The sequence below is a fragment of the Xiphias gladius genome, chromosome 5, assembly GCF_016859285.1.
Source record: "Xiphias gladius isolate SHS-SW01 ecotype Sanya breed wild chromosome 5, ASM1685928v1, whole genome shotgun sequence".
NCBI lineage: Eukaryota > Metazoa > Chordata > Actinopteri > Istiophoriformes > Xiphiidae > Xiphias > Xiphias gladius.
Window position 1 is genome coordinate 14,008,319 of NC_053404.1, and position 13,445 is coordinate 14,021,763.

The window sequence follows — 13,445 nt, forward strand, 5'->3', positions numbered from 1 at the left end:
CTGAAGAAATTTTGACATGTCACAGTTGGAAAAGCACAGGTGCAAATGATAAAATTAAAGCGTTTCAGGGCCCTAATATTGCGTGTGCTCCCCCACTGTCACACTGTCATGGCTTACCGGGACACTTGAATACATTGTTAATGTATTTAGTATTTAGTAACACCTGTGCTTTTCCTACTATGACACGTCAAAATGTCTGCTGTGAAAAAGTCCTATTCCTGTACATGATAACTGGGAAAGATCGCGTGATATGACGAAAGGGCACTGCTAAATTTCTCTTCAAAGGGTCAAACTCTATTGTCTGCAGGGTTAAATGATCTGCAGGTCCATTATAATATAGATTGGTTAATGTGCAACCACGAGGACCTTAGCTTCATGTGATATCTTGAGGTTAACTGTTAGCTTCCGCTTACGTTGCAATCACTGTAACTGCAGCAGTGGATTAGGCATTACAGAGCCTATTGTTCAAGCCTGAAGAATTCTTGTTTTCCTTTTTTTCCCACCTAACTTTACACTTGCTCTTTAGATATGTGGGGGACTGAAGTTAACCAAATCGTTGAAATCATCATATTTTCATAATGGAGTCCAGGACCGAATCTAAAAATGAAAAGCCGTGGTCAAAGGTAAGAAAAACTTCAGTCTGTTAACTTGAAGCTGTTGGTTAACAAGAAAACCAGGTCAGTTACATAACACTATGTTCTTCAGAATCCCCAGCAGGGATTGTGTGAACTATATAAGACAAAGACAAGTGTAATAGATGTATCCCTCAACAGAAAACATCAGCAGGGAGCCTGATCTATGATACATGCTCTGACTGCAATGTGTAAGAAAATTAAGTTTATAGATTGTTCACACAGTTTAGAAATGTTTTAGGTGCCAGAAAAAGCAGGGTTTGACGATTTTGGTGGGGAAATAGAGTCTTAATGAGAGCAGTCAACATTTTCTGGCTGTTTGAGTTCTGATGTACAGAATCATTTTCCTGAAACGTCAAGGTAAAAGCAACTAATCCGCAATTTATTTCTCTTGTATCTTTACATACAATTCAGTATTGACTAAGGATTCATATCCACACTCTGGGAAAAGATGATTCCTTTCTATTACTTTAAAAAGTGTGCAAATCACTTTGGACACAGTGTGTTAATACATCTCCACAGAAGAGCAAACAAATGTAAACACAAGGTGCCAAAGCCTTCTCCGCTGGGAGATCAAAGCCCAGAGCTGTAAACCTACAATAATGTCAAGCGTTCCTACTTGAGTTTCTATGTGAGCAGGCCAAGAATGAGAGATTTAGCCACAGAAAGCGTCTGATTCCTTTCCAATAGCACTCAAAGCTCCTTGAATCTAACTCCCCCATCTGCTAGTTGTAAGAGTTGGAAAATTAATAATTGGTGTCAAGTGGCCCCTGTAATGCTACAGTTCTGTCAGAGCTCGCTCGAACATAAACACAACTCCGGCTGGCTACTTAGAACACAATCAGGACCTTGAGTGAAGCTTGAGTCCGTCTCAACCCAGGAACTGTAGACAATTTTCTCAAACATCTTGACTTTGTGATGCATTTTGAAAATCTGGCTCCCTTCATTCAACAAAAAATCAAGCCAGCGTCTCCACATCAACCCCAGGAAACAATGCGAGGAGGGGCACATTTAAAGCCGTGGTATTGTAAATATCGGAACAGGAAATTGCAGGTGTGTTCAAACCTGAATGTGGAGTCAAATACGTCCAGCCCTCCCTTCCACACACACTCCTAATTACACACAGGAGGGAAAGCCAGTGATACTTTATTACAAGGACATCATTTCACTAATCTACCCACACAACTTACAGGAGACAGCCAGGCCTTCACTCCGCCAGTCACTACACAAGGTAAGATCCATATTTTATTCTGGAAACATATCTCCCTAGATTATTTTGAATTTTAAATTATCATATTTTTTGAAAAATATTCAAACAGGCTTTATATGATGTTTTTAAACCTACATCATTTGATATTAGCTACAGATGAACACATCAGAAGATTAATAGACATAAGGATTTATGTAACTAACTGGGTAGTCTGAGTCAACGGACTATCCAGGTTAATTGATGTGGAACCAGTCTTTCCTGTCAAAGTGATGGAAGCAATACTGGTCCTCAGTTCATTTTTTCAGAAATCATTTGCTGATGTTTTTCATCCCTCACCCGGGATCAGATTCCAGACTACAATAGTTGTTTTCCATTCGCAAGAGGGAGTTGCCGCTACGGCCAAAGTCTTCTACAAATGGCAATAAGCAATGCCAGGTGGTCAGGATATTATGTTCATTAAATAAGATAAATCAATTACAGCAAAGTGGGGGAGGAAGATACTTATTCTCCTCTTCCTCCAGATTTTTTCAAAGTTATGTAAACTCTTATAACTGGTTATTTTATCACAATTACATCAATTGAAACTCAGATCCACACTTTGATTTAATTTTAGTTTTACAGATAAAGCAGTAGTCTTGTTGGCCATTTATAGTATATTCTGCCATATTACTACTCAGTTTAATTTTTACTAAGGAATACTGTTACTGTAGTCACAGTTTGATATGTGGAATAGACATGCCTGCAGGGTGTGGCCCATTCTTTGCCCACATAATGTTTAAACCTGTGAATGAGGAGTATGATGATTTATGGTTTTTAGAGACAAGAAAAAAATCCTCTCTGTTCTTACAACATAATTTAAAAATACTACTGTGACGTTTCCCAAGTTTGGGGGGTAATAATACTATATAATCTAAATTTTTGTTTTATTCTTTTGAATGGAAGCATGCACACTAATGTTACCTTTTGATATACTGTACCCGAGTTAGCTTAAAGCTCATTTTCACCTGAAGCCACTTAGTGGGCCAAAGTTGAATTCATAAGCAATAAAACACACCCCCTTGCTCAATTTACTACACTCAGGAGTTTTGTTGCTACAGTCTTACTTGGTCTGGTATGACCAGTAGCTTATGGTGGCTAAAATTAGCTAATTTAAGCAAAACTTAAGACAGATTTTGCTGTGTAACTGATATTACTGAATCAGTTGGCTGATTTTATGATTCTTCTCTGAGTGCTACTGTTACGCTATGTTTTAGTGTTCACTATAATCCAATTATTGTTACTCCTGGCCACAGTTCCTGCAGTTCATTTAAAGTTAAGTAGTCTCACTTTAAAACTACTGATTGGAACGAAACTCTTTATATATTATATCAATCTTAAGACATTGTAAAATTATTTCAGTATGACTAAGTCTTTGCCTCTCAGTCCTCCTCAGACTCACACACCAAAAGCCAAATTAAGTAGGATTTTGAAAGTACAACCTAAACCCTGTCATTTTACTTAAATGTCAGTCTTTTTTTCTGTTTGCTTTGCGTGTGTGTCACCTCTTTATCTGATTATCTGAATACCAGAGCCTTGAAATTATTAATGAAGGGTGTGGTTAAAGTCCTTGTCAAGTGCAGTTGACCTGATCTATCTCACCTCGTCTTACTCCATCAATCACTGCCCAGTGAGACATTTTGTTGCTATACCTGGAGCAATGATTAGACTCTGAGGCAGAGAGCAGTACATGAGTCATGAATTATAGCTTGGTTATTTCTCTGGAGAATAACTGCAACCGCAGTTCCTCCAGCTATTTGACAAATATATCATGCATGCATGGATACTGTATTTGCATTCGTGATATGTTGCAAGTAGTGTAACATCACACTGAGCCTGTTTCCAAACAGCGTGTCACCGCTAAGCCTATATTCTTGGCTCAGCTGGTGATAGTGTGCTTATCAGTGCTGCAGGTTCTGATATCTGAGTCAAAAGGCAGTATAAGCACTGCTGTTTGCAGCACTTGTATGTTGCTATAGCGTCAAGCTGAGACTCATTAGGGGGATTAGAGGTGTTTCGCTGTCAGCGATCCAATCTTTTAAAATGGTTCAGTTGTCCTTTTAGAGACATCTGTTTCTAATGAAAAGAGATCTTAATGCAACATTTTTTGGAGTTTCAATTGAATGTATTTTCCAATGCGCTATTTAAGATTCTAACACATATTTATTAATGTTTGACCATAAGCAGTAATGAAAGAAGTTCTTAAAATCCTCTCAAAGAATTCAGTCGTCTTTCCTCAGCTCTAGTGAGTATTTCAGAGTTCTCCAGCTCGCTGTTTTGGTTTTCCGGTCAGCAACTTTGTTTTGATTCACTCTTGCCTCTCTCATTGCATTGTTTTTCGCAACAGGTAGCCATTAAGCGAAAAGGCTAAAAAACAATTGTACACTGCATATGGTAACAGCACTAACAGCAGACAGACAAAAGTAGTGACTAACTGCTGAACATAGTGGAGCATTTAGCAGCTAAATAGCCAGATAGTTCCCTTAAAAGTTGTAGACCAAAAAAGAGCTAAAAGACAGTGAATATTGGACTTACGTTTATCAGGTGCACTTATAACTGTTAACATTTTATATAGTGTTTTATTTAATTTATAACAATTAATAATATTTTATAAATTCATCCTGTGTTTTGTATGTAAAATCTTAATCTGAAAGTACCTTAAAAAAGTACAATATTTGCCAATGAAAGACGTGAACTAGAAATATAAAGTGTTTCAAAAATAGGAACAGTCAAGTAAAGTACAAGTACCTTAAAACCTGTGCTAAAGTACAGTACTTGAGTAATTGTACTAAGTTACATTCCACCACTGACCACAAATCCCTATAGTTAAAATACAGATATTAAGTTTCAGCATTCATGTAACTTTCAGTTTGACTCACTTTCCCTGATCACGTTTTGTTATACATCTCATCTACTTTAAATGTCTTTTGTTGCGTAAATCAGATGTGAATATGTATTTCAATATACTGAACAAAGCATGAGAGAAACAGTAAGTTCAGGGTATGCAATAAACAAATGAAAATCTCATTGTTTTTTTGCTTTATATGTGTGTTTGTTTCAGTTCAGCAGAATGATGAATGACGAAAATCAAGACGAATTTAGAAATGTCAGCCGAAAGCCAGGTCTGCAGATATGGACTATCAATGTGAGTCAGCCATAAAACAAATATCATGCAACCCCACATTACTCATTACATGGCTCTACTTTAAGTAGGGTGTGGCATGCTGAAATCTTATTTTTGTGTAAGATTTCATAAAATTTAACATCTTTTGTTTTTAATCAGAACATGCAGATGGTGCCTGTTCCAGCCCAAGGCTTTGGTAACTTCTTTGAGGGAGACTGTTACATTGTTCTATATGTGAGTATAATGATGGCTAATTTCCCCTGGAGGCTGCAGCGAGGCTGCAGCAAGGCTCAACATTAATGAAGGCATGTGACTTATACATGCCTGGATAGTATGTTTGCAAGTGTTAAATCTGTGTTTTTCATGTTTGTCACCAGATAAGTGAGAAAAAGGGCTCAGGCCGGTCTGCTGACATTCACTACTGGATAGGAAACTCCTCCTCTCAGGATGAGCAAGGTGCAGCAGCCATCTACGTCACCCAGCTGGATGAATACCTGGGTGGGAGTCCAGTGCAACACAGGGAGGTGCAGGGCAGTGAGTCACCCAGATTCAAGAGCTACTTCAAAAATGGCCTCATGTGAGTCAAAGAAAGGGTCTTGTATGTGAACTAGAAGGGGGTGGTGACCAAATAAAGAGATGGAGTCACAAAAACACACTTATGCTGTAATCTTCCCGAGACATGGTTTACAACACTAATCCCTCTGTATGAAATCATTATGACACAAATTACACTTGTTTTGTTGAGGCTTAGCAAAGAAAAACCTTCCATCTTTTGTTGTGTTTTTGCTTCGTGGTTATGAAACATTGAGGTATATTAACAAGAAATACAAGAAACGCTCTCAGACGCTTTTGAATTCATACTACTTCATGTGTGGCATAGTTGCTTTATTACACTTGAACTTTGGTCATGTATACTGATCTCTCCTCAGCTACAAGAGGGGTGGAGTGGCCTCAGGCTTTCACCATGTTGACACAAATGCCTACAACGTCCTGCGATTGCTGCACGTCAAAGGGAGGAAACATGTCACAGCGAGAGAGGTATTGACAGTGGAATATAAAGAGCTATGACAGGGATTAACTGGATCTATTAAAGGCCACGTTACACGCTCTTAAAGAAATTATGGCATGTTTGTTGATATAGCTGTCAAAGTATGTGTTAATTGTCTGTGAAGTGCTGTGATTGTGTGGTATTTCATTATTATTTTCCTATGTTAACAGCACTTGTTTCTCTCAGAACATTTAATGACACTGTATACTGTCCATTTTAAGAAAGGGAAATAATTTGATAACTCTCCATCATGTTGAAGTTTGTATGTTTATGTGCAGGTGGAGCTGTCATGGAACAGCTTTAACAACGGAGATATATTTCTTCTGGATATGGGGAAAGCCATAGTGCAGTGGAATGGCCCCCAGAGCAACAGGAGAGAGAAGCTCAAGGTAATCTTCCTCAAGAGTACTTAACTTAACTTAAATCTCAAAGTACTCATTATACAGAATAGCTACTTTTAGAATTCCAAAGTATTATTTTCTTGCATTGCCAATCTTGTAATTTATAGATCATTTCTCATTATTAGTAATGAAGGCAGTCTTTCCATTTTGTGGATCTTTTTAATGACTACAAGTCAGTCAAGTCTGTAATCGCTAACAAATATTTGCCTTCAAATATGTTGGTTTTCATGCCTACAAAGTAGGCAACATATACTTTATACAATATTTCTGGAATGGGTTTCCAGTGTAGGAAGCTATTATAAACTATAAATTATTTTGAGTGATATTTTACTCACTTGGCTTCATATATCCTCTCCATTCTCTGCAGGCAGTGTTGTTGGCTCAGGACATTCGTGACAGGGAGAGAGGAGGTCGTGGTAAGATTGGTGTGGTGGATGGAGGAGATGAGCAGGACTCCCCAGAGCTGATGAAAGTCATGACGGCAGTGCTCGGCCAAAGAACTGGGCAGCTGAAGGAGGCCGTCCCTGACAACAAACTTGATCAGGTGCAGAACAAAAACGTCAGGCTGTACCAGTAAGGACTCTTTCTTGATCCATTGCATTGCTGCCACAATAATTGGATATTTGGACACATTTAACAGTATCATACAATAACATTTTTAACATTTTTTCTTCTTTCTCTCCTCAGTTTTTTCGAAAACAGCGGGAATCTAGTGGTTCAAGAAGTGGCCACGCAACCTCTAACACAAGACCTGCTACACTCCTCTGTAAATGGCTTTTATCCTTCAAACATGTTACTTTGACACTGTTATATCGAAATAGGGTCCTGTCTCATTGTTCATTATTCACTGTTTCTTCTTCTCGTGCTGTCAGGACTGTTACATTGTGGACCAGAACAACTCTAGTGTGATGGTGTGGAAAGGCAAACAGGCCTCAAATGAAGAGCGACGAGAAGCTCTGAATAGGGCAATGGTGAGTTTTCTGAATGATTAAATGTACAGTATATCAGGGGTCAAGCCAGAACAATATTTTATCCACGAGGTCAGCATATATCAAATAAAATACTAGGTAATATCCCAGGTAAATGTCTTTATTTCTATATATAAAACTCTATAATTGTTCAATAATTGGGTTCCTTTTTTGCCTGAATCACTAAATTAAACAGTAAACATTTATCAAAGTTATGAAAGGTACACTTTGTCCACTCACCTTTTCTACCAGGGTTACATCAAAGCCAAGAACTACCCATCCAGCACCACTGTAGAGGTGATGTCCGAAGGAGGAGAGTCAGCAATGTTCAAGCACTTGTTCAAATCCTGGAGTGATAAAGGGCAAACTCAGGGCCTGGGTACCACCTACAGCTTGGGAAAGATAGGTAACCTCTTGCTTAATTCACATCTGTCAGCGTCAGCGATCTTTTTAAAATAAATCTTCTAATTCACCAGAGACATTTAGGATCGATGACAGTGACATTTGAATTGATTTAGTATCTTTGAATATTATCATCATCAGCTAAGCTATATCAAAACCAAAAATGTTCAAAACTAGATGATTGAATACGATGTTGTGAAATTAATAATCACTTTATAAAAAATGATGTAATATGACTATGAAATTGTGAGATAATATGAAAAAAATACAAAGAAATCATTCAATAATATTGAGCAAAATTTCACAGATATTTTGAATCATTTCACAATTTGTGGTTAGATAATATATGTTGTGTATATATACAGTTATTCATATTATAATTGATTTCTTAATTGTGTCTTTATGTCTGATTTACTACATTTACTGAACACTTTGAGTCTCCATACAGCTAAGGTTGACCAGGTGAAGTTTGATGTGATGGAGCTCCATGCACGTCCTGAACTGGCAGCCCAGCAGCGCATGGTAGATGATGCATCTGGAGATGTTAAGGTGAGTATACAGACAAACCCACAGAGCAGATGCACTGCTGACTTCAGTGTCAATGGTCCAGATGACAATGATTTTAGATTTCTTCAAACGTTTCTGTCTTCATCAGGTCTGGCGCATTGAGAACGTGGAGCTGGCCGAAGTAAATCCAACTACTTACGGACAGTTCTATGGAGGTGACTGCTACTTGGTATTGTACACTTACCAACGAGCGAACCAGCAGCAGTACATACTCTATGCATGGCAGGTCAGCATCCTCACAAATACGTTTAAACTTTCATTTAAGATCCCTCTCTGTTTCTGTTCAACTACTCAAAGAAAAGCAACTTCGTAATAACATGATATTATGTCTTGCACCAGGGCCGTCATGCCACTAAAGACGAGATCACAGCATGTGCCTATCAGGCTGTCAATATTGATAACAAATACAATGGAGCCCCAGTCCAGGTCAGGGTGGTGATGGGAAAGGAGCCTCACCACTTTCTGGCTATTTTCAAAGGCAAACTCATCATCTTTGAGGTATGATTTTTCACACTGAAGAGTTTTTTTTTTTTTTGTTGGATAACATGCTCAAATGCAAAAAATGTTTATATCTTGATTGTGTGTAAAATTGTAGTTGCTGCAGGAATTATTACTGTAATATGGTAGGAAAATGTCTTTATTTCTCACGGGGAGAGTGTTCTAGAAAAACATCATTGTCAGAATAATGCACAAATAACAGTTATCAAAAATGCAATCAAATGAAAGCTGCCGAATAAAACATTAGTGGTAAATTGCGTATTTGTTTGTGTGCAAATCTCTGCATTTTTTAAAATTCTACGTGTATGTGGCTAAAGGGTGGTACAGGTCGACCGGGTGTGGTAAGCCCTGACGCCGGTGCCAGGCTATTCCAGGTAAGAGGGACTAATGAGCTGAACACCAAAGCCACTGAAGTGCTGGCAAGGGCGTCGTCTCTAAACACCAATGATGTGTTCCTGCTGAAAACCGACCAAATATGCTACCTGTGGTATGGAAAGGTAAGTGTTTTGTTACAGAACTGCATGGCGGGCTGCAAAAGCCTGATATGAACCCCTTTCAAAGAATGAAAATGTCCATTTGTTTGCACTTTCACACATATCCGTATTTTGTTTGATGTCTGGCTCTATCTGCGTCCAGGGCTGCAGTGGGGATGAGAGGGTGATGGGGAGAGCGATGTCAGATGTGCTGTCCAAGCAGGACAAGCAGGTGGTGATGGAGGGTCAGGAACCAGCTGAATTCTGGGTAGCTCTGGGAGGAAAGGCCCCCTATGCTAGTGACAAGAGGTAAACACAGGCAGAAGCAACATCATACCTTTGAATCCAGATTTTGCAATTTTGGGGGATATTTCACAGTTATTTGACACTGTGCTTAACAACACATTTCAATGACACTTCAGCAGCCAGATGTCTACGACAATGAACCAGTCAGCCCAAGCCCTTCAGGTAGCTGGCAATCTTCGTGTTCATTTCTCCGCCCTGCTAGCCAAACTGCATGTCATTGTAATTCTCTATTATTTTAAATTGGGCATAAAATAACTATTATAATAACCTCTAAACAATGAACTGTCTTCAGAATCCATTCAAAAGGCCCTTTCATCATATTTTGAACCATTAATAAGCTTAAATTTAAATCTGCAAGGATTATTTTTATATCAAGGTCAGTGGAATATGCCCAGTGTCATCCGAAAACAATGAAATACAGCATGCGCACCCCCACGCATGTAAACAGAGCAGATTATACAGTTTCTATTATGGAAAAGGTCTGTGTAATTTCAGACTGCAGAGGGAGGAGCCTCCGCATAGCCCCCGGCTTTTTGAGTGCTCCAATCAAACAGGCCAGTTTAGGATGACCGAGGTGGTTGAGTTCGCCCAGAGTGACCTGGACGAGGAGGATGTCATGCTGATGGACACTTGGGAGGAGGTGAGAGGTCAAAGGGCCACAGCCAGACTTTGGGTTGATGTCTGTAGACTGTAGAAGAGAAATACATTGTCTGCTTGGGTGAATATATATGAGAAACAGAAATGAATATATATATATATATATATATATATATATATATATATATATATATATATATATACATACACACACACACACACACACACACATATATATACATATATATACATATAGATACATACATACATATATATATATATATATATATATATATATATATGTGTGTGTGTGTGTGTGTAAGCAAGTGTACTTGCTTATGCTAATGCAGATGCTAACCTGACTGCTGGCTTCATATTTAGCAGACAGACACGAGGGCGGTATCAATCTTCTATTTCTTGGCAAGAAAGCAACTAAGTATTCCTTTTCAGCAGTTGAAGCATCAGTTGAAGAGTAATCGGTGGAAGCTTTTGAAATTTAAGTTGTAAGTTTAAACCCCTGTAGGCAGTTTAATTGTCAGTTTGTCAGTAAGTAGTTGACAGTAGTTAGCTAACACTTAACTATCAGCTGAAGAGTGAGAGAGTTGTTGTAGTCTACTTTGCGCCATGAAAGTAGTTGAACTGTAGGCTGAAGTGTAAGTTTCTTCATTTTCCTCCCTTGTACATTGTTCTTATATGGCTCTGGAATGGATTGTTAAAATGAGTCAATCAGTTATTTTCTCACTTCTTTCCTCCAAATCACCTCAGATTTTCTTGTGGGTTGGAAGCTCAGCCAACCAGTTCGAGACCAAACAGGCGTGGAACAGTGCACAGGAATACCTGAGGACCCATCCAGCGGGCCGTGACCCTGACACACCCATCATCTTTGTCAAACAGGGTCATGAGCCGCCCACCTTCACCGGCTGGTTCAATGCATGGGATCCTCATAAGTGGAGCGTGAGCACGATCAAGACATTATAAATCACTATTGATAGTATAGCATTGGCGTACATTTCCATTACGTCAACACTGAATATGTCAAAGAGCCACAAATAAATAATAAACTTTTGTGAACAAATCATCTCAGAAATTAGAAAGAGCATACAGTCACATATAGATGATTTTATGGATTGTTTGAAGATGAAGAAGACCCTGCATGCTTGCTAATTTTCAGTCCTGGTTCACTTGATCTTCTCAACAGGGAGGCAACTCCTATGAGGAGATGAAAAAAAAGCTGAGTGATGCAGCATCTCTCTCACAAATCACTGTAGTAAGTGACTGACTGACACTAATCTCAACTCTAATTGACGAAATGTAATATCACCCATGAAATGTCTCCAGTGTGATCAACTATAATGTCACTAATCTGATTTGATGCTTTTTCCCAAATGTCAGGTAGAAATTCACCAAAAATATGATTTCTCAAGCTCACCTCTTCTCTGCAGGAGCTGAAAAACACTACCATGAGTAAGAGTCCTACTGGGATGGGTGGGGGTGGTTATAGGGCTCCAGGTGGCCCTGTGAGCTCCCCTCCACTCTACAGGGGCCATGGAGGCAATTCGTCGCCCAGACTCTCTACTCCTGCCAGCCCATCCACCCAAAGTAGCCACTCCTCTGTGTCTATGACCCTGTCCCCTCCTTCAACCTTCACTCCGTCGTTTCCAGCTGGTGACACTGTGTCCCCCTCTGCTGGAGGCTCTGGGATGTACCTGGACCCAGAGCTCCTCATCAACAAGTCTCCCAGTGAGCTGCCGCAGGGAGTGGACGCCAGCCAGAGGGAGGTTGGTGAAGAATTCTGGATCTGGTGTAAATGGCACAACAACATGGAAATCAGTATATGCTAGGTGTTATCAGTGTGAATGTATCCGCCAAATCCAACCAAATCCAATGCAAAATTAGTTTTTGGTGATTTTTTCCCCCCTTGATATTACAGCTGCAAATCGTACTGAGGCTACAGTAACATTTTATTCAAAGACAGTAACATTACATAACTTTATTTTATGGTTTCCTGTAATAATTTTTATAGTGTGCTGTAGTATTTAGTGTATCATCTCTGCAGAGGAGTGTTAGTGATCTGTCGTGGCAGGAAGTTTTGGACAGGAGTCAGACAGCCTCTCTTCATCTACACTGTGAAATAAATACTGATGTGTGGCTGCTTTTTTTCAGCCAACAGCAGCATCTGGGAGTTTTGCTTAACCTGCAGAGTGTCAATGAAAGACACACAAAGTAACTAAAGATAAACAATAAAAATTACAAAGACACACAAAACAACTGCAAACACATGTAGATGCAGAAAACTACTACGAGAAACAACCACAAAGAAACATAAAACAACCACGAAGACACACAAAATTACAATTACCACAATTGATAGATTACCACAAAGAGAGGCAAAACAACCTCAAAGAGACACAAATTGACCACAAAACAAGGCGAAATGACTACAAAGAGACACTGTATCCTTTTGTAGTTGTTTTGTTTCTCTTTCACTCTGGGTGTCTTGCCCCCATGTAAAGAGGGATGGAGGGCATTTGACAAGGTTGTGCCCAGGGGCCTTTTGTCTCATAATCTGCCCGCGACTGCAAGGATGTATGTGATTCAATGGTAGTACTAAGTATGATGTAATTACAATGCTGATGTACTAACAGGGCCTATGCAGAAGGGGTCAGCTTAACTGTTTTCTGTCGCCCCCTGTTCTCTGTTTACAGGACTACCTGTCTGATATGGATTTTGAGAACCTGCTGGGCACGAGTCGCTCAGACTTCCAACGCCTGCCAAAGTGGAGGCAGAATGACTTGAAGAAAAAAGCAGGACTTTTCTGAGATGGACTTACTGTTGGATTACATGGAAACGTTGTCAAACCTGTCTCACTGTAATGCGAAGAAAGTTCTTAGTAAAGCAAACTGTAAGGCAGCATTTAGCTGTTGCTGAGAAAGATAGGACTGGTACAGGCCTTAATCATGTCATCTGAATATTGTTTATTAAGTCAGAGATATTATTTTCAACCATCAATGATGTTATAGTGATTAAAACAGTCACATAGAAATATATAGCTTAACATGATTGTTATTAAAATCACAAATTTCATGGACATGAAGAATCTTTATATAAATATATAAAGATTCTTCGTAATGGTTATGCTTTATACTTTTATCTATATTTTAAATGTTTGAATATGACCATAGA

At 39.1% G+C, this 13,445-nt stretch overlaps 1 protein-coding gene across 2 annotated transcripts; it reads left to right on the plus strand.

Moving 5' to 3' along the window:
- The first annotated feature begins 448 nt into the window (after window positions 1–448).
- Window positions 449–13,344, plus strand: vill (villin-like). Of its 2 annotated transcripts, XM_040127525.1 has the most exons (21): window positions 449–623; window positions 1,825–1,863; window positions 4,940–5,023; window positions 5,162–5,236; window positions 5,380–5,579; window positions 5,932–6,040; window positions 6,329–6,439; window positions 6,819–7,024; window positions 7,139–7,217; window positions 7,324–7,422; window positions 7,672–7,825; window positions 8,270–8,370; window positions 8,477–8,614; window positions 8,728–8,886; window positions 9,204–9,383; window positions 9,523–9,668; window positions 10,161–10,305; window positions 11,028–11,216; window positions 11,461–11,529; window positions 11,705–12,040; window positions 12,968–13,344. In XM_040127525.1, the coding sequence occupies exons 1-21, from the start codon at window positions 579–581 to the stop codon at window positions 13,079–13,081; spliced, it is 2,778 nt and encodes a 925-aa protein (XP_039983459.1). In that variant the 5' UTR covers window positions 449–578; the 3' UTR covers window positions 13,082–13,344. The 2 variants fall into 2 exon arrangements, with proteins under 2 accessions (XP_039983459.1, XP_039983460.1); XM_040127526.1 differs by lacking the exon at window positions 11,461–11,529.
- Window positions 13,345–13,445: the final 101 nt, after the last annotated feature.